The sequence below is a fragment of the Chlorocebus sabaeus genome, chromosome 6, assembly GCF_047675955.1.
Source record: "Chlorocebus sabaeus isolate Y175 chromosome 6, mChlSab1.0.hap1, whole genome shotgun sequence".
NCBI lineage: Eukaryota > Metazoa > Chordata > Mammalia > Primates > Cercopithecidae > Chlorocebus > Chlorocebus sabaeus.
In genome coordinates this window covers 6,997,954-7,022,276 of record NC_132909.1, presented here as the reverse complement: position 1 = coordinate 7,022,276, position 24,323 = coordinate 6,997,954, and the positions used below count along the sequence as shown (strand labels likewise).

Genomic DNA, 24,323 nt, shown 5'->3' with positions numbered 1-24,323 from the left:
TTACCCCGGTCTCAGCCTCCCTCTACCTGGACACCCACCTAGGTTGGCGCTTTGAGCTGGTACTTGGCCTGGATCTGCCTCTGCACCTGGGGACGCACTGTCTGTGCACCTGCATCTGGACGCACACACCCATCTCTCCCCAGGGGCCTTTCTGTGATTCCTGAACTGTTTCTGTTTAACTATGGGCCGTCCTGCTTTGTTTGAGCTAAAGGCCTCAGGGAGCCTTCCCAGCCTCCTCTGCCATGGTTCAGGCTCTGTGTCAACACAAAAACCCCCTCTTTATTTTTAAATTTTTTATTTATTTACTTGTTTTAATTATTTATTTATTTATATATATATATTTTTTGAGACAGAGTCTCGCTCTTTAGCTCACGCTAGAGTGAAGTGGCTCAATCTCGGCTCACTGCAACCTCTGCCTCCCGGGTTCAAGCGATTCTCCTGCCTCAGCTTCCTGAGTAGCTGGGGCTATAGGCACCCACCACCATGCCTTGCTCATTTTTTTTACGGGGTTTCGCCATGTGGGCCAGTCTGGTCTCAAACTCCTGACCTCAAATGATCCACCCTCCCGGGGCTCCCAAAGTGCAAGGATTACAGGCGTGAGCCACCGCGCCCAGCAAGAACCCCCTCTTTTAAGAAAGGATTCTCTTGGGACCCAGGGATGAGGCAGCAGGAGGGAGCCGCTCTGTGGTGATGAATCATCTCTGCGCTGGATGTGGTGGTGATGACACGATTCTACACATGAGATAAAGGGACACAGAAGCCCACGTGCGCGCACACACACACACGTGCAAAGAAACGCGTGTGAAAAATGAACCCGCAGTGTGATCTGCAGTCTTGTTAATAGTTTGGTTTCTGTGCTGATTTCCTGGTTTCCATTCTGGACCTACAGTTACACAAGGTGTTGCCACGGGGAGAAGGACGTGAGGGAGATTCCCTACACTGTGTGTGTAGCCTCCTGTGGGTCTGTAATTATCTCAAAGGAAAAAGTTAAAAATAAAACAGAATTTCCTAGTAAACACAAGGTCTCCCTGTTCCTGAAAAGAAACTCTACTTAAGCAGAAGGCCTTGGTCAACCCCCAGGAGCCTGAGAGCGGCTCCTTTATGCCACTCTATCCCTGGGATCCAAGAGAATCCTTTCTTTAAACGGTGGGCGGGGGGTGGGCAAGCGTGGTGACTCACGCCTGTAATTGCAGCACTTTGGGAGGCCAAGGTGGGTGGATCACCTGAGGTCAGGAGTTCAAGACCAGCCTGGCCAACATGGTAAAACCCAGTCTCTACTAAAAATACAAAAAAAAAAAAATGAGCCGGGCATGGTGGTGGGTGCCTGCAGCACCAGCTACTCAGGAGGCTGAGGCAGGAGAATCGCTTGAACCCAGGAAGCAGAGGCTGTAGTGAGCCAAGATTGAGCCACTTCACTCCAGCCTGGGTGACAGAGTGAGACTCTGTCTCAAAATAAATAAACAAACAAATACACAAACACACAAACAAATAAATAAAGAGGCAGTTCTTGTGTTTATGCAGAGCCTGAGCCAGGGCACAGAATGCCTGCAAGGCTTCCCAAGGCCTTCAGCTCAAAGGTAGGGACACAGCAGGAGATGTAGCCGATGAGACCCTGTTCACCGCCCGTGGCTCCCAAGGACCCGCCGCCCCCAGCCCGGCCCTCAGTGCCCGCCGTGCCGTGGCCGGGTTGCTGAGTCCTCTTCCCACCACATTCTAGGTTCCCGGGGTATCTCGCTCCACCACTCCACCACCTGCTTGGCACGGTCTTGTTTGCTGTGCCATGGGCATCAACAAAGATCTGACGAATGAATGAACACAGGGCCTCAGTCCGCTGCTCCTGTGTGAACTCACGGTCCGGTGAGACAGGCCAGCGGGGCCACAGGAAACTCCATCTGGTGTCACATGTGCTCCCCCGGAGGAGGTTGAGGGGCTGGATGGAGCCCCAGGTGTGGGAAAGGGTTCCGGGAGGAGCGGCTGTCTTAGCCGGGTTCTGTAGATGAATAGGAGTTTGCCAGGGAGGATGGACAGTGTGAGGAGAGGGTAGCAGGGAGGTGAGTGGTTTCCAGTAGGGATGGTGGGGCAGGAGGATGGTGAGAGAGCTCAGAGCATAGGAGAGAGGAGTGACCAAGACCAGTAGGGCCCTGGTGCTGCAGGGGTGAGAATTTCACTCCAAGAGTGATGGGGGGTGGTGGTGGCATGATCCTGAGTAGGGGAGAGCAGAATCTTTTGGGATACTCAGGTCTGGAGCTCAGAGTGATGAGGCGTCATGGCATAGATGGCGCTGGACACCAGCGGTGTGGAGCCCACCTAGGGAGAGGGTATATGGTGAGAGGACCCCACTGAAGACTCACAGCTCAGGGGATGAGAAGCGGTTACCCCAGGGGTAGGAGTGATTGAAGAGCTAAGAGGGACACCAGGAGGGAGGAGTGTCAGGAAAGTTGAGAGCTTTTATTTCTTTTTAAACAGGGTCTCACTCTGTTGCCCAGGCTGGAGTGCAGTGGTGCAATCACAGCTTACTGCAGCCTTGAACTCCTGGCCTCAAGCAGTCCTCCCACCTCAGCCTCCTGAGTGGCTGGGACTACAGGCACGTGCTACCACAACCAGTTAATTTTTGTATTTTTTTTGTAGAGACGGGGTCTCGCGATGTAGCCCAGGTTGGTCTCCAGGGCTCAAGCGATCTGCCTGCCTTGGCCTCCCCAAGTGCTGGGATTACAGGCGTGAGCCAGCGTGCTGTGCCCAGCCAGAGAGCAGTTTTTAAATGAGGGAGTGGCGGGGCGGGGGCGGGGTCAGATGCCTCTGGAAGGCAGACAGGTGATGGGTGATGCTGGAGAGAAAGGTTTTTTGTGGTGTGCCAGGGGTGGAAGCTGGGCGGAGCAGAGGAGACCACAGCTCTTGGCTGTTAGGGGAGGAGAAGGGAGCTTGACAGTGATGGCTGTTTATAAGAAAGGAAAACCCGGATAGCACTTGGAACAAAAACAATCGGTCACATGTATTCTGTGCTCAGCACAGCCAGGGACTGTGATGAAACCTTGTGTTTTTTTTGTTTTGTTTTGTTTTGTTTTTTGAGACGGAGTCTCACTCTGTCACCCAGGCTGGAGTGTAGTGGCGGGATCTTGGCTCACTGTAACCTCTGCCTCCTGGGTTCAAGCAATTCTGTTGCCTCAGCCTCTCAAGTAGCTGGGACTACAGGTGCCTGCCACCGCACCTGGCTAAATTTTGTATTTTTAGTAGAGGCGGGTTTCGCCATGTTGGCCAGGCTGGTCTCAAACTCCTGACCTCAGGTGATCCACCCACCTTGGCCTCCCAGTGTTGGGACTACAGGCGTGAGCCACTGTGCCCGACAGATGAGACCTTTTTAAAAATGTTTAAACTTTAAGAAAATTTTACAATTTTTTGATTGTTGCAAAATAAACATAGCATAGGCCGGGCGCAGTGGCTCACGCCTGTAATCCTAGCACTTTGGGAAGCCAAAGAGGGCAGACCGCCTGAGTTCAGGAGTTTTGAGACCAGCCTGGGAAACATGGTGAAACCCTGTCTCTACTAAAATACAAAAGAAATTAGCTGGGCATGGTGGTGCGTGCCTGTAGTCCCAGCTACTTGGGAGGCTGAGGCAGGAGAATGGCTTGAAACCGGGAGGCGGAGGTTGCAGTGAGCCGAGATCGCACCACTGCACTCCAGCCTGGGCAAGAGAGTGAGGCTCCATATCTACCAAAAAAAAAAAAAAAAAAAAAACCAAAAGCATAATATCTAGCATTTTAACCATTTTTAGGTACAGTTCAATGGGATTCAGCAGATTCGCATTGCTGTGTAGCCATCACTACTCTGTAACTCCCCCAGACATTTTCATTGTCCCCAAATTCTGCACCCACTAAATGATAGCTCCCTGCTTCTCCCTCCCCCAGCCCCTGGCAACAATCATTCTACATTCTGTCTTTATGAATTTGACTACTCTAGATCTAGGTACCTGACATAATAGGAATCAGTAGGAATCAGCCTTTTTTTTTTTTTTTTTAAGAGATAAGTGTGACTCTATCACCCAGGCTGGAGTGCAGTGGTGCAGTCATAGCTCAGTGCAGCCACAACCTCCTGGGCTCAGGCGATCCTCCCACCTCAGCCTCCTTAGTAGCTGGGACTACAGGTGCGCACCACCATGCCCAGCTAATTAAAATTTTCTTTTTTGTAGAGATGGGGTTTCCCTATGCTGCCCAGGCTGGTCTTGAACTCCTGGGCTCAAGTGATCCTCCTCCCACTTCAGCCTCTCAAAGTGCTGGGATTACAGGTGTGAGCCACTGCTCCTGGCCAAAAGGAATCATATTATATTTGTCCTCTTGTGACTGGCTTATTTCACTCAACCTAATGTTCTCAACATTCATCCACGTTGTAGCATGTGCCAGGATTTCTTTCCTTTTCTAAGGCTGAATGCTATTCCATTGTGTATATAGACCAGATTCTGTTTAACCACCCAAGTTATTTATCTGGGTTAGTGTCTTCCCTTTGTTTTCCTCCCTCTTTCCCTTCATCCCTCCCTCTTCTCCCACCTCCCTTCCTTTTCTCCCCCACCTCTTTTTAGCAAATATTTATCAAGCACCTACTATGTACACCCTCATAGTTCTGGAGGATACAGCAATGAGCACAAAAGATACCCCTTCCAAAAAAATATTTGCCCTACTGATCTCTATATTCTGGAAGAAAAAGAAAGTAAATAAATACAATATACGACATTATAAGTTATGCGGGTCTATGAAAAGGTGGCACCAAGGGCCTCCCTGCAGTGGAAGGGGTCTGCAGGTTTGGGAACTGCAAGACGGCCAGTAGGGGGCTGAGTGGGTGAGGGGAGAATAAACAATGAAGGCAGTGAGGTCATGGAAAGTCTGGACTCCTCAGGAGAGGCACTGTCTTGTCCCCATTTTACAGACAGGGAAACTGAGGCTGAGAGAGGAGGTGGCTTGTCCAAGGTCCCACAGCTGGTAGGTGCAGGAGGCAGCAGAGACTCCAGGACTGTCCCGAACCTCCGCTCCACGCTCTTAACTCTTCCTCTGTTGTCTCCCAAGGCCACTATCAAGTTCATTTGCACACCGATGTGTGTGTCCAACACGATTTGAACAATTTCATGAGAATTAACTTGCTGGCACCTTCCCCTAGCCATGGGGAGGTACTTCCCCTAGCTCGCGAGTACCTCCGGTATTGTTACTCCCCTCATTGTACAGATGGAGGAAGCCTGGACGGAAATGCTCGGCCACTCGCCAAGGTTATACAACGCTGAATGGGGGCGCCATGATTTGAACCCAGGTGGGGAGCTCTTAATCACCTCATGAAATGTTCAAGAACAAAGGAGTGGATGGTGCAACCAGCGATGTGGTGGGATTAGCCCTAGACATGGGGAAAGATGCCTCTTCCATTGTTTCAGGAAGGAAGAAGGAAAGGGCAGGTCAGGTGCGGGCAGGGTGTGGGCCCGATGGCAGGAAGTCGAGGCCGGTCCGTCCTGTGGCTTGTTTCTTCCCGGGAGACGTCAGTCGGCTCGTCTCAAGGGGCCTTGGTGGGTGGGGCTGGGAAGGCTGAGGGCAGCGGAAGGGGCCCAGGTGATGTTGAGGATCATGTTTCAAGGGGCACCCTCTCAGCAGTTGGTGGATTTGTTTTCCCTCCAACTTCCTGGATGTAGACAAAGAGAAGGCGCCTGCAGGACTGGGTGATGGCGGGAGGGATGCTGGGACTGGGGAGCTGAGGGTCGCCAGGGCAGAGGGGACTCTGGGGCTGTTCTTGAACTCCTGGGCTCCAGTGATCCTCCTCCCGCCTCGGCCTCTCAAAGTGCTGGGATTAAAGGTGTGAGCCAGTGCACCCGGCCCAAAGGAGTCATATTACAGTTGTCCTCTTGTGACCTGCTTATTGCACTCAGCCTAACGTTCTCAGGGGGTGGAAACAAGGGGGCTTGGTGGGGAGGCTGCCTGAGGAGGGTCAGACGTCTTTAAGGTGGAAGAACAGGTATGGCACCGACAACCATAGCACAGAGGCACGGGAGGCTGTGGGCTGTGGGATTTTGTGGTTTCGGAGGTGGAGCCCTTCCGGATGGAGATAGAGGTTGGGTGTGACTGTGGGAACAGTGGCGGGGGAGGTGGTCTCTGGCCACGTGGAGGTAGTGGGATGCAGAAGCTGGGGGGGTCCTATCTTTGAAAGTTGGGGGGTCCTCTCTCCTGAAGCTCCCCACTCCGTGTGTCAGCCAGTGCCTGTCCCTCTGTCCACTTATCATAGCAATGGGGCCGGTCACCAAGGGCTTCACATACATCCTCTCACATTTAATCCTCGTGAAAGCCCCGTGGGGCGAGGGACTCTCATTAGTACCATGTTATAGATGAGGAAACTGGGCCTTAGACCTAAGTAACCTGGGCAAGTGGCACAGCCAGGCCTCAAACCCAGATCATTCGTCTGTTAAACACCACGCCACTCTGTCTGCAGATCCGTTTCCATGTCAGCGAGGGCTGAGAGTTTTGTTTGCCTTGTTCCCTGATGGGTCCCCAGCTCCTAGAACGGCCTGGAGTGACTGTGTACGCCGTGAATGGTCGTGGGAGGAGTGGACAGATCCCTGTCTCTGTCTTCCCTCTGATGGGCTTTTGGTTGGCAACTTTCCTAGTGCCTACTGTGTGCCACGTCTCCCTTAATGCGCCCACCAGCCCCATGAGACACGATGACACCCATTTTACAGATGACGAAGTGGAGAGAAATGAGGTCAGTTGTCTAACGTGGCATGGAAGGGTTGGGATTTGAACCCCAGCCAGCCTGACTTGATGCCTCTCTGCTTCTGATCTCATGTGTGTCGTTGATGATCCAAACTCTCTCCGGGTGAATCTCTCAGACGATTCTGAGCTGGCACTGAAAACTGCTTTGTGCCAGGCAGCCTCTGTGTGCAAAGCTGGAGGCCCCTGAGGCTCGGCCGATGGGCAGTGAACATTCCTGCCCCCCATCCCACCTCTATTACCTCCCATTTATTTCTGTTTAAGCTCCATGGTGTGCCCCAACCTTCCCCCTGTGTCTCCTCTAAGTTAGCATCTTCTCCCCAGGTGCTTGGGTCAAAGACGCCTGGGAGCGTCCTTGATTCCTCCCTCGCTCTCATCTCTCATTTTGGCAGCTCCTGTCACTTAGCTCCAAAGTACACAGTAAAGAATCCGCCCACTTGTCTCCTCTCAGTCACCCTCTTCCAAGTCACCCTTATCTCTCACCTACACAGGTGCAAGAGCATCCAAACTGGTCTCGCTGCTTCCAGCCTCGACCCCCAACCCCTCCCTCCCTCGCCCTGCTAAGTCCATTCTCTACTCGGCAGCCAACGTCATCTTAAAACAGTATCATGTTAAAACCTGCTTAAAACCCATCCGTGAGTCCCCACTGCAATTATAATAAAACCCAAATGCCTCCAAGGCACTCTGTGTCTGGCTTCTGTCCATCCTTCCAACCTCATCACCCCATTGTGTACTGTGCCTCTGCTCCCCTTGAACATCTTCCATCTTCTTAACACGGGAGGTGCTTTCCCAACTTAGAGGCTTGGCCTTTGCTGTTCCCTCTGCCTGGGACACGCTTCCCACCACTCTGCCTGTGATGTTCCTTCGGATTTCAGCTTAAAGGTCATCTCCTGACCACCTTCTCTAGAGCGGGCATATTCCCTTCTAGTTTCTATCTCAGCTTCTTGTGGGTTTCCTTCCTACACCTTATTTCGATCTGTAATTGCTCTATCCGTTTGCTTCCTTGTTTATTATTATTGCTGGTTTTCTTCCTCTCTATGGTGTTTATCACTGTCGGATGTCTCTCATGTTTTATTTATTTACTTTCTTACTCTTACGTCGTCTCTCTCCCACAACTTGAGTGCCAACCCTGACAGCACAGGGATTTTCACCGGCTTTACCTGCCCCTATGCCCTGGCACATAGGAGGTGCTCAGTAAACCTTTGTGGAAGGAAGAGACGTCTCTCATTAGAACTGAGGCTTCGCGAGGGCAGGGACCTTGTTTATCTTGTTGCTGAATCCCTGGCGCCACGTCTGCTACCTGGTATGCGGCAGGGGCTCTATGAAAACAGGCTGAAGGAGGAAGATGATCTCAGAGCCTGTTTGGAATCTCTGCTTTTCTCCAGAATCTCTGCACTCAATGCTCCCATCTCCTCAGACCTGACAGTGATCTCCAGTGACCCAGCCCCGGGAGAGCACACAGGTGGAAGATGGGGAAGCCAGTTTTTCTGAGACTGGGCTCCAAATCCCTGCAGCGGGAAGAATGCTTCGGACCCGATGGGATGAGACGCTGGTGCTTCGCTCACTGCCACCTTCAGCTGTGTTTATGTAGGGGCTGTGTTTGCCGAGAACACAGGCCACAGCAAAAGTCCCTTTGTCCCCATGAAGACTGGGGCCTCCTGTTTAGCTAAAGGACTGTCTGTGTTCACTTGGGCCTCCAGCCTCAGCAGCTCCCTGCCCCTGCCCTCCGTATTTACTAAACCTTCCTCCTTCAGCAAAAGAATCTCCCGGATTTACCATGGCCACTGGCATACGTGGCAAACATCTTTTTGTTGTTGTTGTTTTTGTTCAGCCTGCTTGGGAGAAACGTCTCTTGGATTTACACTGCCTTTGAGTACACGTAACTCTCAGCATTGAGCAGGGTTCCCAGCTCTTGGTGAGGACTTCTTAAATAGCCCTTACATCTGTTCTCACCATCCTGACACCCTTGCCACTGCCCCAGTTTTGGCTACCAAATCCATTCCCAGACCTTTGTCCCAGCCCTCTCCCTGACCGCCTGGCTCAGAATCTTCCCTACTCCAGTCCTTCCTGGACATGGCCCCAGAGCGATCTTTCTGACACCCAGAGCTGGCCCTGTCTGCTCTAACCCTCCCCAGGGCCCCATCCTGGCCAGAAGAATTCCAGTGCTTTATGGAGAGCTGGCCACCCCCTCCACCACCCTGCACGAGGAGAAGTGGCAAAGCCTCGCAGGGACTCGGGGCTCCCATGCCTGCAGGCCTCCGTGCCTGCCGTTGTCTCTGCCTTGCACGTTTGTCCCCATCTCGCCCTTTCCTGTGCTCATTCTTACTCATCTCCAGCTCCCGGTTTAAGCATTACCTCTTTCAGGAAGCATTCCATGACGCACCACGCTGAGTTAGAAGCCCCACCTTGGGCCTCCCCTGTGTTCCTCCTAAGCCCCACCGTGGCACGTATCCCACTGGGTCTTGACTTGCCAGTGTCCCTGCCCGCCTCTGCTGCCAGACAGGGAGCCCATTGAGGGCAGGGACCAGGGCTGACTCAGCTGCATTGCCCCACCGCCCTGCACAGGGCCCGCCAGCTCCAAGGAGGTGTCAGGAAATGTTTGCTGCGTGAATAAAGGGGTGATCAGTATCCCTCCTTTGCCCAACTATCCTCCATGGCTTCTGCATTGCTCAGAACCAAAGGCCAGGCCAAAGTCGCCTCTCCCTCTCACCTCTCTCCTCCACCTGCCCCCTCTGCTTTTTCCCTCAATCTCAGAGTTTGCACTTGCTGTTTCCTGCCAGGAGCACTTTCCCCCGAGACCCCCCACCCCCGTGCTCTCTGCCTCACCCTCACCTTTCCCTGAATATCTCCTCCTTGAAGCCTCGCCTGTCCCTCCTACTCAAATAGAAGTGATTATCACCATCTAGCATACCACATATTTGACTTATTTTTCTGGTTTTTTTTTTTTTTTTTTTTTTTGTCTCTCCCTTCAGGGCATGGTTTTGGTCTGTTCACTGCTGTCACAAATCACATGCTCAAAAAGTATTTGTTGAGTGGATGACACAGGGGTCTTGAGGTCAAGGAGTGTCTGGTGTTTATACGGGGCCTTAAGATCTCTGCCAGCCTGTGTCTCTCACCCTTGAGGACTGGCTCAGAGACCAACGGACAGGTGGCCGGAGACACCTGCGCTCCCTGTCAAAGACACGGGCAGGGGAAGGGGAGACCTGGCTTTGCTGTCAACGACCACCGGCTGCACAGGCGAGGTCACAGCGACCTCTTGTGGCCAGAGACGAAAAGAACACCTTCCCCCAGCATTTTTATTTTCATTTATTTATTTATTTGTTTATTTATTTGTTTATTTATTTATTTATTTATTTACAGACGGAGTCTTGCTGTCGCCCAGGCTGGAGTGCAGGGGCGCCATCTCGGCTCACTGCAAGCTCCGCCTCCCGGGTTCACGCCATTCTCCTCCCTCAGCCTCCGGAGTAGCTGGGACTACAGGCGCCTGCCACCACACCGGCTAATTTTTTGTATTTTTAGTAAAGACGGGGTTTCAGCGTGTTAGCCAGGATGGTCTCCATCTCCTGACCTCATGATTCTCCCGCCTGGGCCTCCCAAAGTGCTGGGATTACAGGCGTGAGCCACTGCGCCTGACTATTTTTGTTTTGTTTTGTTTTGTTTTGTTTTTTGAGACGGAGCCTGGCTCTGTCGCCCAGGCTGGAGTGCAGTGGCCAGATCTCCAGATCACGGTTCACTGCAACCTCCGCCTCCAGGGCTCAAGCCTCAGCCTCCTGGGTGACTGGGATTACAGGCACCTGCCAGCCCGCCTGGCTAATTTTTGTATTTTTTTGTATTTTTAGTAGAGGCAGGGTTCTGCCTCGAACTCCTGACCTCAAGTGATCTGCCTGCTTCAGCTCCCAAAGTGCTGGGATTTCAGGCGTGAGCCACCGCATCCAGTACCCCAGCTCTTCAGAGTACCCCATGAGCAAGGCTGCAAGCCCAGGCTAAGAGGGATGGCAAGCACTTACTAAATGCCAGGCGCTCTTCTAATCACTGATATGTATTCATTAACAATAACCACAGGGCGGAAGTACCATTCCTCCCCACACTGTACAGCCGAGGAATCTGCTCAAGGTCACGCAGTTCGCCGGGCAGAGCGTGACTCTGAACTCAGGCAGTCTGGGTCTAGGAAGCACATTGCAAACCTGCGCAGTCCAGTGGAGCGCCCACGGATCCCGTGTGGTGGTTGAACTGTGGGGAGTCTGGATTGAGATGGGTTGGAAGTGTAACATACACACTGAATTTCGAAAACTCTATATGAAAAAACATGTACAAAACATCTCGCGGCTGGGCGTGGTGGCTCACGCCTGTAATCCCAGCACTTTGGGAGGCCGAGGCGGGTGGATCACGAGTTCAGGAGATGGAGACCATCCTGGCTAACACGGTGAAACCCCATCTCTACTAAAAATACAAAAAATTAATCGGGCATGGTGGCGGACGCCTGTAGTCCCAGCTACTTGGGCGGCTGAGGGAGGAGAATGGCGTGAACTCGGGAGGTGGAGCTTGCTGAGATTACACCAAGATTAGGCCACTGCACTCCAGCCTGGGCGACAGAGCCAGACTCCATCTCAAACAAAACAAAACAAAACAAAAAAACAACTCACGTAAGTTTTAACATACTGATTATATATTAAAATTATAATTTTTGTATAAGTGGGTCAAATAAATTTATTTAAATGTCACTGTGTCCCTTCTCTAAAAATATGGCTATGAGAAGATTTTAAATTATACACACGGTTTGCATTTTCAATTGGAGAGTGCCTTAAACCACAAAAGAAATCTAACCCACTGCCCACCCCCCCATGCAGAGGGAGAAACTCCAATGAACAGAAGGGAAACGGTCCCTTGCCCAAAGCCACACGGTAAATCCCTGGCACATCAGCAATAGGAACCTAGGTCCCCTGGCTTCCAGCAGGCAGCCCAGCCAAAGTGTCCAGAGCCCCAGCTCCTTTGCTGATTTGCTGCAGTGTGGCCCCGGGCAACTTACTTCACCTCTCTGGGTTGTAAGTTCATCCTTCATAAAATTGGTGCTGAAGGAACCAACCCAAATGCCCATCAGTCAATGAGTGGATAAAGAAACTGTGGTATATATATACGATGGAATACTACTCGGCCATATAAAGGAATGAATTAACAGCATTTGCAACGACCAGGATGAGACTGGAGACTATGATTCTAAGTGAAGTAACTCAGGAATGGAAAGCCAAACATCCTATGTTCTCCCTGATATGTGGGAACTAAGCTATGAGGATGCAAAGGCATAAGAATGATACAGTGGACTTTGGGGATTTGGGGGGAAGAGTGGGAGGGGGACGAGGGATAAAAGACAACAAATACGGTGCAGTGTATACTGCTCAGGTGATGGGTGCACCAGGATCTCACATATCACCATGAAAGAACTTATTCATGCAACCAAATAACACCTGTACCCCAATAACTTATAGAAAAATAAAATAATATTAAAAAATAAAAAATAAACTTTTTCCTTCTATGTACCAGTTAAAAAAACATTGTTGCTGAAAACTCATTCCTCATGTCATTGAGCTAATGAGGAAGGCAGGCACACTTGGCACCAGGACTGGCACACAAGCGTCATCCTATGCAATTGATCTTGATCATCTTGCACCCCCTACAGCTCATTCTCCTCACAGCAGTTGGAGTAACTTTTAGGAAATGGAAATCAGACCCACTGCTGGGACCAAAGCCCTCCAAAGACCTGCCATCACTCTTAAAATACAAGTCTTTCTCGCCAACAGAAGACCACGCATGGCCCATCCCTGCTTATTGGCTCATTTCATCTCTTGCTATTCTTCTCCTTACCCACTCTGTTCCCACCACACTGGACTTGCTGTTCCCTGCACTTGCAAGCTGATTCCCACCTCTGGGCTTTTGCACTGGCAGTTCCCTCCACCAGGAAAGCTCTTCCCCCAAATGGCTCAAAGCTTCGTTCTTTTGCTTCTGCAGGTCTGTGCATAACGTCACGTCCTCCAAGGCCCTTCCTTCCCTGACCCCTATGGATACGAGCTCTTTCTGTCTGTCATCATTTTTTTTTTTTTTTTAATTTGTAGCATTCATCACTACCTGACATTACATATTGATGTGCTTACTGTCCATTTCCCCCAGACTGAACTTCATGAGGGCAGGGACTTGTCTCCTGCTCACTGCCATGTTCCTAGAACCCAGAGGAGTGCCTGATGCAAAGGAGGTGCTCATACACATGTGTTGAGTGAATCCTCTAGTCCTTGCCCTCCAGCCCAAGTCTGGGTGGCCACACAGTGAGGACAGGACTGAGAAGCAGGGGTTTGGGAGAATACCAAGCCCAGGGTTGGGAGGTGGGAGGAGAGAATTGAGAAGCCTTCCAGGAGGACCCTGGAGGATCTGAGCAGAGTGATGGGAAGAAGGGGCATTTCTGACAAGAAGCCAGCCCAACAAGTCCTGGAGGTGGGACTGAGAGCACCATCTCCCTAGGAAGCTTGAGATTCTCACAATCTCCCCGTACCTACAGGACAGCAACCCTGAAGCCCAGCGCCCCCTGGTGGCCAGACAGTAACATGAACGACCAAGTCCAAGTGGTCACCATTTATTGAGCACCTCAACTTCTCTGATCTTCCGCTTCCTCCCAAGGGTGCCTTGATGCGGGGAGGGCAGGGGGGCGGGGGGGGCAAGGGGGCTGACTCCATTTTCAGAGGAGAAATGGGAGATGAAAGAGGCTAAGTCACTGACAGGCGCACAACCCTGCTTCCAGAGTCCAAGGTTTGGGGAACCCATCCAGCCCCTCCTCACCCGGGACAGTGATACCAGGAGAGATTCGGGAGGGGTTGGGTGGGGGAGGGCCAATTCCACGATCTTCGATCCTCGAGAGCTTTGGAGGGAGCCCTCGGTGTGACCCCTTCCGACTGGGTATCTTAGGGCCATTTACCACTTCAGGCTACAGCCAGTGAGGCCGTGGTGGAGACGAAATGAAGGTGCAGCGCGCACTGCACACGAAGCGTTGGAAGGGAGGCATCGTGATGGGGGCTGTGAATGGCGTGTGTCCATCAAGTCATGTCACTCTGCTTACCCCACTGTGGGCAAACAGGAAACATCAGGTCTAGCCCCTCCTGAGCGCACCCAGAACCAGCAGAGGCACTGGGCAGGAGGTCCCCAACCAACCTCCACTCGCTCAGGAATCACAGTGTTCAGTCCCCTCCTCCCTGAGACCCAGGAGTCCATGACCCCAGGTCCTCCTTCCTCAACCACAGATGATGCCTGGGGTTCCTAGCACCACTTCTTCTAGGCCTAGTCCTGGCCCTCTCCTCTCTCAGACCCAGGATGGTCCCCCAGCCCCCTCCTCCCTCAGAGCCAGAAGCCCAACTCGAGACCCATCCTCCCTGAGACCCCAAAGTCTGGGGTCCTAGCTTCTTCAGGGTTTCAGGTCAACAGGCCGCCATCTCCTTCCCAACCCCACATGGAAGGCCCGGTAAGGTAACAGGTTTATTCACAGTGTCATTTACAGGCAGCACCCACCCAGGGGGCGTCGGATCCCAGCGGGAGGCCCGAAGTCGCTAGAAGGTGGGGACGGCCTTGGAGGTGGGGGCCCGGGCCGGATCCCCGGGTGTCCCCGGCATCGCCTCCTCGTCTAGCCCCCGGCGGCCCTTGCCGATGGCCAGGCGGGGCCGGCCGCGGTTCAGGCCGTCCAGGAGCGCGCAGGCCTGGCAGAGCGCGCGACTGGCCAGGGCCCCACAGCGGGAGCAGGCGCCGGGGCGCGGGGGCCGCGCGGCCGGGGCCAGCGCCAGGCGCTCTGCCGAGTGCACGAGGTCCAGCACCGCCGACGGCCGCGCCGCCTCCAGGCGCTTGAGCAGGTCCCGGGCGTGACCACGGAAGGCCTCGGGCGCGTAGACGCACTCCTCGGAGAAGTAGTCCAGGCGGCGGAAGTGCGCGTACAGCACCACCTCCTTCTGCGAGGCGAACTGCAGCGGGCGGCAGCGTGGCAGGGCGCCCCCTTCGCCCGGAGAGCCCAGGCCCCCGCCCCGGGCCAGCCGCCCCGCGTCGCCCCGCAGGAAGTTCATAAGCACGGTCTCCGCCATGTCGTCGGCGTTGTGACCTGGTGGGGAGAGACGGGAGCGGGTGAGGTGGGGCGTGGAGGGCGCTGCTGGTCAGGGAGCCCCCCGGGGAACCAAGGGTCCACCAGGACCCAGAGAGAGACCGGGAGGAGAGACCCACGGAGACCCAGGGCACAGTGGGGCCGCCAGGACCCAGAGAGAGACGGCGAGAGGGAGAGCAAGCCATGGAGACAGACCCCCGATCAACGTGCGACAGCCAGGATCCAGAGACAGGGAGTGGGAGAGAGAGCCAGGGAGACCCCTGGGGCACTGTGGGCAACCAGGACCCAGAGAGAGACGGGGAGGCGGAGAGCGAGCCATGGAGACCCCCCCCCCGGGAACTGTGAAGCAGCCAGGTGCAGGCTGGAGGTGGGCACAACAAAAAATCAGAGAAACAGCAGCTCCCCTGGCGCAACATGGGGGTGCCCTCATGTACCACCCGCCTACTGCATAGTGGACCTTATGCTAGTTGCCCTTTCATATAGGAAGTAAAAGTGCATTATGCTGCTAATAACCTTATCAGCCTCAGTGAAAACCGCAATTCAAACTGTACACAAAAATCAGAATGGCGTTTAAGGCACTTAAACCAAGATTCTCAAGAGAGCTGGTGGGGTAGGCTGCTCTCTCCCCCACCGCCTAGGGAGTCCATGGCCTAATTCTGGGAACCTGTTAGTATGTTTGGTTGCAGGGCAAAGGGGAATTACGGTTGCAAGTTGAATTGGGGCTGCTAATCAGCTGACTTTACAATAGGGACAGTCTGATGCGTTATCCAGGCGCGCTCAAGGGAATCACAAAGACCCTTAGAGTGGAGGAGGGAGGCAGAAAAGGGAGAGATAGGACCATGGAGACCTTTGAACATAGTGGGCAGCCAGGACCCAGAGAGATAGGGAGGGGGAGTCTGAGCTATGGCGCCCCTCTGGGCACCATAGGACAGCCAGGACCCAGAGACCGGGAGAGGGAGACTGGGCCATGGAGACCCCTGGGCACTGTGGTGTAGCCAGGTGGTGGCTGGAGGTGCACACAGCAGGAATCGAGAGGGGAACATACACAAGCTCCCTGGGGAACTTGGGTATACATTTGCCACCCACCTACTGCATATGGGGGTATGAGGGCAGAAGCAAGGTTAGAGTGATGGAAATGGTGTAAGACTCAACCTATCATCCTTGGCTTTGAAAATAGAGGAAGAGCCGGGCACAGTGGCTCATGCCTGTAATCCCAGCACTTTGAGAGGCCGAGGGAGAATCACCTGAGGCCAGGAGTTCAAGACCAGCCTGGCCAACATGGCGAAACCCCCATCTCTACTAAAAATACAAAAATTAGCAGGGTATAGTGGCAGGTACCTGTAACCCCAGCTACTTGGGAGGCTGAGGCATGAGAATCTCTTGAACCTGGGAGGCGGAGGTTGCAGTGAGCCAAGATCGTGCCACTGCACTCCAGCCTGGGCTCCAGAGCAAGACTCTTTCTCAAAAGAAAAAAAGAAAAGAAAAGAAAAGAAAATGGAGGAAGGGACCAGCCAGGAATGTGGGCAGCCTCTGGAAGCTGGAAAAGGCAAGAAAATGGACCTCCTTGCCCCAGAGCCTCCAGGAGAAACGCAGCACTGTTGAGATGTTGATTTTAGCCTGGTGAGACTTCCCAGACTTCTGATTTCCAGAACTGCAAGATAATAAATCTGTGTTGTTTAAAGCTGTGAAATTTGAAGTAATTTGTTACAGCAGCCAGAGAAAACAAATGATTCTTGACACAGAGCCTCTGACAACACAGACTGTAGTTTTTTATGGGTTTTTTTTCATTTTGTTTTATTGTGTGTGTGTGTGTGTGTGTTTGAGACAGGGTGTCGCTTTAGTGCCCACGCTGGAGTACAGTGGCACGATCTCAGCTCACTGCAACCTCCGTCTCTAGGGCTTAAGTGATCCCCCCGCCTCAGCCTCCAGAGTAGCTGGGACCACAAGTGTGTACCACCATACCCAGCTAATTTTTGTATTTCTGTATAGATGCAGTTTCTCCATATGTTGGCCAGGCTGGTTTTGAACTCCTGAGCTCAAGTGATCCACCTGCCTCGGCCTCCCAAAGTGGCTGGGATTACTGGCATGAGCCACCACCCCTGTAATCACTGCAGTGTTTTTGTGTTATCTTTGTTTAGAAATAACAGTGAGAAATATTTACACACTGGTCACCATGAAATTGAAGCTATACTTGTTCTGCATCTTGTCAAGTTGTACTTGAGTCTGTATCAGTGGTTCTCAATCTAGGATGATTCTGCCCTCCTTCCCTCCCCCAGAGACATTTGTCCCCCAGAGACAATGGCTGGAGACATTTCTGGTTGTCAGATTGGGGGTGGGGCACTACTATGAAATAGCATCTAGTTGGTAGAGGTCAGGGATGCTGCTAAAATCCTATAACGCAGAGGACAGCTCCCTAACGACAAATTATCTGGTCCCAAATATCAATAGGGCCGAAGTTGAGAGGCCCTGGTCTATATGGTAAAAATCCCCCAAGAACTTGGCTCTAATTGTGTTTGTAGTAATGGTTACCTTCCAAAGACCTGCCGAGCCCTGTGACCTTGAGATCAGGCATGTTTGCAAATGACATCTGGTTAAATGTTTATTGATTTAAAGTTGTAAACCACATTAACTAGGGGAGACTGGATTTGCTCCACACCTTGTCATTACAAACCTACTTAAGAGCTCCCGATTTTGTAATAATTATTACAACAATTATTATACTATGCCTTTGAAAATGGAGTACATAAACAAAGGGTAAAAATCACCTTTCAAGTTAGGGATTTTTCTGGAAGCCTTCATTACTTTTAGAAGTACAATTATTCTATCAAATTAACTTTAAAACCCGAGACAGTCTCTCATTCTCTTTTTCTTGCTCTGTCACTCAGGCTAGTGCAATCTCAGTGGTGCGATCTCAGCTCACTGCAACCTCCACCTCCCGGGTTCAAGCAATTCTCCTGCCTCAGCCTCCCAAGTAGCTGGGATTACAGGCACCTGCCACCACGCTTGGCTAAATTTCGTAGTGTTAGTAGAGATGGGGTTTCACCATGTTGGCCAGGCTGGTCTCGAACTCTTGACCTTGTGATCCACCTGCCTCAGCCTCCCAAAGTGCTGGGATTATAGGTGTGAGCCACTGTGCCCGGCTCAAGCGTTTCATTCTTTCCATACACTGCCTGTTCTTGTAAGGAAAGGATTATTCTTCCCATTTTCAATCACAGAGATCTAGGGATTTCTCCAAAGTTACTCAGTAAGGAAAGGGCCACACCAGTGAATGAAGCTCAGTAAGCCTTCCCCAGAGCCAGTGACCCTAGCACGGTGGCAGACAACAGACTCAGAACTACTTTTGCCTTCCTATCCTTTGAGTGTGCTGATTCTCTCCAGCTATCATCTCTCACCTCCATGACCGCAGCTGGCTTCCCACTGACTGGTCTCCTTGCCTTTGTCCCTGCCCCTCCGACCCAGGTTCCTCACCATGGTATGGGTGAGCTTTTCAAAGTGAAGCTCTCTTCATGTCACTTTTACTGGTTCCACCACAGCCTACAGGGTAAGGCCTGACCTCTTCCACCTCTCCAGCCTCCCCTGCCCTTGCTTTCTGGGCTCCAGCCACACTGGACTTCTTAGGGTAGCCCAGATTGGCTTTTCACAGACCAATAACCTCTCCCCAATTCTTACCCCCTTTACCTCTTCACCGTGAGCCTTCAGATTTCAAAATAGTTCCTTGACCCCACTCCTTCCATGCTATAGGGTTCTTCGTGTGTACACATAGTCCATAACATGTCCATGCATGGTCAATAACATGTGTAGTGTTTATAATCTTGTACCCGATAACCATGCAAAGGTAGAAACTTGTGCATAACTGTATTCTTAGCACTAGCCCAACAACGATGATGATAATAGCATGTAGAAAATGTGTAATCTATACTATATCATACAGGTTATGTAACATAACTATAATATAGATAACATTATACTTCTACTGACTCATCTAATTGTCATAACAAGTTTATGAGCTGGGTACCATTCATAGTCCTGCTTTAGGGATGGGGTGAAACAGAAGTACAGAGTGGTTAAGAACTTTGGTATGGCCACAGTTGGGATCCGGCATATCGCAGAAACTTAGCATCTGTTTGTTGAAGGAATGGATGAAAGAGAGAGAATAAAAAGTTTGGGAGGCCAAGGCGGGTAGATCATGAGGTCAGGAGATCGAGATCATCCTGGCTAACACGGTGAAACCCCGTCTCTACTAAAAATACAAAAAATTAGCTGGGCATGGTGGCGGGCGCCTGTAGCTCCAGCTACCCGGGAGGCTGAGGCAGGAGAATGGCGTGAATCCGGGCGGCGGAGCTTTCAGTGAGCGGAGATTGCTCCACTATATTCCAGCCAGGGAGACAGAGCGAGACTGTCTCAAAAAAAAAAAAAAAAAAAAAAAAAAAGTATCAAAGAGGAGAGGCCAACCAAGAAAAGGAATTAAGAGATGGAGATACTTTTTAGAGACACAGCTGGATTCTGAAAGGTGGGCCGTTAGAGATCAAGCATGTTAGAAACACTTAAAAATAAATAAAGAACCAGAGATCTAATCTCCAGAGACGTTCACCTCCCGCCCCTTTGGCAATCTGTGGAGACCAAGACGGTGGCCAAGACCCAAAAGCCTTTGTGATCACTGCCTGGCCCCTCTGTCTCCCCAGCATCTTGAACCTTCAAAGGGCCCCAGCCCCAACCTGGAGCATGCGCACTTCCGCATCTCCTTACAGGGATCATCCGGTTAAGCCACCAGGGTCTCCTCGCCTGCTTCTGGAGCATGCGCCTGAGTCCCCTTTCAGGACCCGCCTCCTCGCCCGTGCATGCGCCCCACTGCCTCCGAGAGTGCCGCTCTGCGCCACGCCAGTACTCACCTGTCACAATGTGCGTGGCTCCCACGCGGCGCGCCCCTTCCTCCAGCGCCCGGCGCCGCAGCACTCCACAGAAGGTGCAGCAGGAGCGGCTGCGGCCGGAGCCGGCTGTGCTGCGGGCCACGGCGTCCATCGTCCAGCCCCCAAAGAGGTCTTCGTAGGCCACGACCGTGAGCGGCAGCTCCCAACGCGCCGCCTGGCGCCGCACAGCCGCCAGCGCCGCGTCCCGGTAGCCACCGATGCCCTCGTCGACGGCCACGAGCTGCAGTGAAATGCCCAGGCGCGGCGTCAGCGCGCGCAGCACGTGCGCCAGCACCGTGGAGTCCTTGCCGCCGGAGGCGCCCACCGCCACCACCGCGCCCGGCGGCAGCAGGCGGCCGGCGAGCACCGTGTGCAGCACCTCGGCCTCGAAGGCGGCGCAGAAGCAGGCACCGCACAGCGCTTGGCCCGAGCGCGGACGGCGGAGCGCGGAGCGTGAGGCATGGCAGGAGGCGCACGGCGGGGCGGGCATTGCGGGAGGGGTCGGCTTCTCCTAGACAGGGAGAGAGAGGAGGTGGGTTACACGTGGATTCCGGATTGCAGGGTCCTTGCCTTCAGGGAGATTGGCTGGATTGCACCTCTGCCCGGAATAGACCAGGGAGACGCGTGCGGGAGTGGGGTAGCTGCTTCTAGCGCTGGGGACAGAATGGTTATAATCAGCTCCTACTGTAAGGAAGCCACTGCCTTAGGGAAGGCTTCTTGGATTGCGCCCATTATGCACGAAGAGAAGTAGCTTAAGAAGCTGGCTTCATGGGTAAAGAGAGGGAGCGACGAGCAGGTTATACCCAGGATTAGGTTGTATCCTGTCCAGAGGGATGAGGGTGTATATTAAGGACCATTTGTCACAACCTCCAGGGAGGCCACCCTTGTTACAGCCCTGATCAGAAGGACAAGGTAGATATCATTGGCCTGGGCCACGAGGGCTGTTAAGAGCGCTTGGGAGGTGAGGGGTTTATAACTCTAAGGGCAGAGAGAGGCCAGGGGACTGAAGCTCTATTCAGCGGGAGGTGGAAAACAGGAAAGGCCAATTGATTTCACTTTGTAGGATGGGATACGGTCGCCAGGAATGGGTTCTGATTGCATCCTATGACAGGCAGGGTGATCACCTTCTCCAGGGAACACACAGGCAGCCTGGATCACACCTGTTGGGAGACCAGCTGGGGTTGCACCCATTTTGAGGGTGAGAGAATGTGTGGGCCTCCAAGACTGAACTCAACCCTGCTCTGGTATCAGAATCCCCCACAAGCTTCTGTGGCCTCAAGACATGGATCGGCCCATCTTTGACCTTCATCTGTTACCTTTCCTACCTCATCCTTCCCCACCCAGCCAAGACTCCAACCCTTCAGTCAAATCTTGGTCCTGCCTGCCTGGTGAACCCATAAAAACTCCCCAGGCTCAGTTCCCCTCCCCAGGCCACCATCACCTCCAGCCTGGACTACTGCAGTCACCTCCTTGCCATTCAGAGCAGGTCACGCTGCTTCTAGGATTTACCACAATGGGTGGAATTATTTTATGTGACTGTATATTTACCATCTCTAACTTCTATGAGGACAGAGACCAGTGCCGCTCAGATGTCTAATAGGCATCTCAAAACCCAACTTCCTGATTCCTCTAACCTAACGGGCTTCTCCTGGAGTACAGGGCAGCTCCATCCTTCCAGCTGCTCAGGCCAGAAGCTTTGGGGTCCAGGACCCTGGACTGCTCTTTCTCTCACTACACTTGTCATGCTCCCAGTGGGTGGCACCAAATTGCAAGGCTAAGTCCACACCTTTTCAAACTCCAGGTACCTAAAGGAAATTTAGCAAATCCTGTTTGAATGTAGCTTCAAAACAGTCAAACGCTTACGACCATCTCCACGGCAGCACCCTAGTCTGGTCTGTCTCTCTCCTGGACGGTTTCCTGGGGCTCCTCACAGGTCTCCTACTCCTGCCTTGCCTCCTCTACAAACACTCCTTCACAGAACAGCCAGTGGGATCGTGCCCTGAATCTTCTCAGCATCCTCCTTTGGATCCCATCTCAGTTTAGTATAATAACTGCTAATGGCCGATGAGGCCCTACACATCTGACTCCTTGTTTCTCTGACCTCCTGTCCTTCAGCCTTTATGGCGTTTACTCTGACGAACGCTCCTAACGTTCCTCTCCAGATGTTTGCACTGGCTCTCCCCTCTGCCTTGAGTACTCTTCCCTGCCACTGGGCCCAAGAAGCAGCCCTCAGGACCCATCTGCAGTGACCATCAGGCACATCTGTCACAGCTGAGCAGCAACCCTTGGACTCTTTCCTCCCCCGACTTTTGACTCACTCATTCTGTGCTCCTGGATTTCCTGCTCAATTCTCTTTTGGGGAGGCCTCTTCATGTTCTAAGGTCCTGCCTAGCACCCATCTCTTTCCATTCTTTTTAAGATTTAAAATTTTTTTTTTTTATTTTTTGAGATGGAGTCTTGATCTGTTGCCCAGGCTGGAGTGCAGTGGCACAATCTCAGCTCACTGCAACCTCTGCCTCCCAGAGTCAAGCGTTTCTCCTGCCTCAGCCTCCCGAGTAGCTGGGACTACAGGTATGCACCACCATGCCTGGCTAATTTTTTATTTATTTATTTATTTTGTATTTTTAGTAGAGACAGGGTTTCACCATGTTGGCTAGGCTGGTCTTGAAGTCCTGGCCTCTAGTGATCCGCCCGACTTGGCCTCCCAAAGTGCTGGGATTACAGGTGTGAGCCACTGTGCCCAGCCTCTTTCCATTCTTGTGAGCGCCTATGAATCATGATATTCAGATGTCCCTCCTGGCTGGTCCTTCACATGGCTGGGGTACCTTTCAGATGTTCAGACCCTAAGTGCCCAGACAACCTTCCTCAAAAGGCAGAAACCTGTTCTTGCCCATCTGTTCCCTCTCTTCTGAGAACAGCCACCACTTTTCATCCAGCACATCTGCAGGACAGGACATAATGTCACCCTGGACTAATCTCTCCTCACCCCCTAAATCTACAGTCACCTAGTCCTGGGGGTCCACGTCCTGAGGAAGGGAGACCCTTGCAGGGGACAAGGCTGCACAAGTGAGCAGAGCCTAATAGGCCATGATGTGGAGTTTTAGGTTTATTCAGGAGGAGATGGGAGCCATGGGAGGTTTTTGAAGAGGGAAGGGGTACGATCTGACATGTTTTAAAAGGATTCCTAGACTGGTCAACATAGCGAGACCCCATCTCTAAAAACAATAAACAAATTAGCTGCTCCTGGTGGCGCAGGCCTGTAGTCCCAGCTACTAAGGAGGCCAAGGTAGGAGGATCACTTGAGCCCAGGAGGTCAAGGCTGCAGTAAGCCATGATTGCACCACTGCACTCCAGCTTGGGCGATTGAGTCAGACCTTGTCTCAAATTAAAAAAAAAAAAAAAAAAAAAGTGGGATTCGTTTGGCTGCTGTGTGGTGAGGACTGTTGTAAGGGACAAGGACAGAAGGCTGGAGGTCAGCACACTAGACAGGAGTGGTGGCAGTAGAGGTGGGAAGAAATGAAATTTCAGATCTACTTTGAAGGTGGAGCCCATAGGACATGTATAAGACTGACTGGGGACTGGGGCAATGACGAGAGAAAGTGATGAAAGGTAACTCTGAGGTTCTGGCCTGAGCACTGGAGGGATGGTGGGGCCATTTTGTGAGGGGAGAAGACCAGTAATTCCATTTGGACACGTCAGGTTTGACATGAATGTTAAGCGTCTTCCCTCAAAGACTTTATGGACCCCAGTCACTGAGTCGAGCGCCTCCACCAGAGCCCCCAGAACTGCACGTATGCAGCTCTATACAGGCCCTGATCCTGACTAGCTTCACTAGTGAGGGGTCTGCCTCTCTGCTTCTTCAAGGCAGGGACAGGGTTGGTCTGGTGCCCTCGGCCGCGCCGCCTTGCGCAGGGTCGGTGCTCAGTAAATATCTGTAGGATCAGGGAATAATAAATGCTCCCAGAAGAGCGGCTGCGGACCCTAGGGATGCCTCTGGATTGCAGCCTTATCAAAAGGACAGATAATGTGTGGCATGGGGGCGGGGACAGGCAGATAGTGACATAGGGGCGGGGGCAAGCAGATGGTCTTATCCTGTCTTGGGGAAGGGGGTGGCCCGGTAAGAGACAGGCCGGACCGCAGCGTCCAAAGTGGGAATCCTGGCTACAAGGCCTCAGGGACACAGGCCCTGGGAAATCAGAGGCATCTTACGCTCGGAGAGACCCTCAACCCTCCCACGGCACCGCAACAAAGAGCCGGGGTCCGCATGCTGACCCACCGCAGGAGGAAGTACTCACCCGGGCAGAACTCAGTGCTGGGACGCCCACACTGCCCACCACGCGGAAGCCTGGCACGGAAGTGACTCAGAGACTACCACTCCCATAAGGTCTTGGGGCTTTCTTGCCTAGAACTCCCAGAAGCCCATGCGACAGTGCCGCTGGATGCGCCTGCGGCTCCGGGATTCCGCTTGGCCTACAACTCCCAGAAACACTTGCATTGCTCTTTCCGCTGCTCCCAAAGTACACTGCCCCCCTGTTTACTTTCTGCGCCTGCGCGCGGGCGCAGGGA

At 52.7% G+C, this 24,323-nt stretch overlaps 1 protein-coding gene across 2 annotated transcripts; it reads right to left on the bottom strand.

Moving 5' to 3' along the window:
* Positions 1–3,983: 3,983 nt before the first annotated feature.
* On the bottom strand, positions 3,984–24,166 carry CTU1 (cytosolic thiouridylase subunit 1). 2 transcript variants are annotated; one of them, XM_007997755.3, is made up of 4 exons: positions 24,053–24,166; positions 19,740–20,268; positions 14,274–14,850; positions 3,984–13,831 (listed from the first exon to the last, which is right to left on the bottom strand). In XM_007997755.3, exons 2-3 carry the CDS (start codon positions 20,245–20,247, stop codon positions 14,312–14,314), a joined length of 1,047 nt encoding a protein of 348 aa, XP_007995946.2. In that variant the 5' UTR covers positions 20,248–20,268; positions 24,053–24,166; the 3' UTR covers positions 3,984–13,831; positions 14,274–14,311. The 2 variants fall into 2 exon arrangements, with proteins under 2 accessions (XP_007995946.2, XP_007995944.2); XM_007997753.3 differs by lacking the exon at positions 3,984–13,831 and having other exon boundaries at positions 14,226–14,850.
* Between the last annotated feature and the right edge of the window lie 157 nt (positions 24,167–24,323).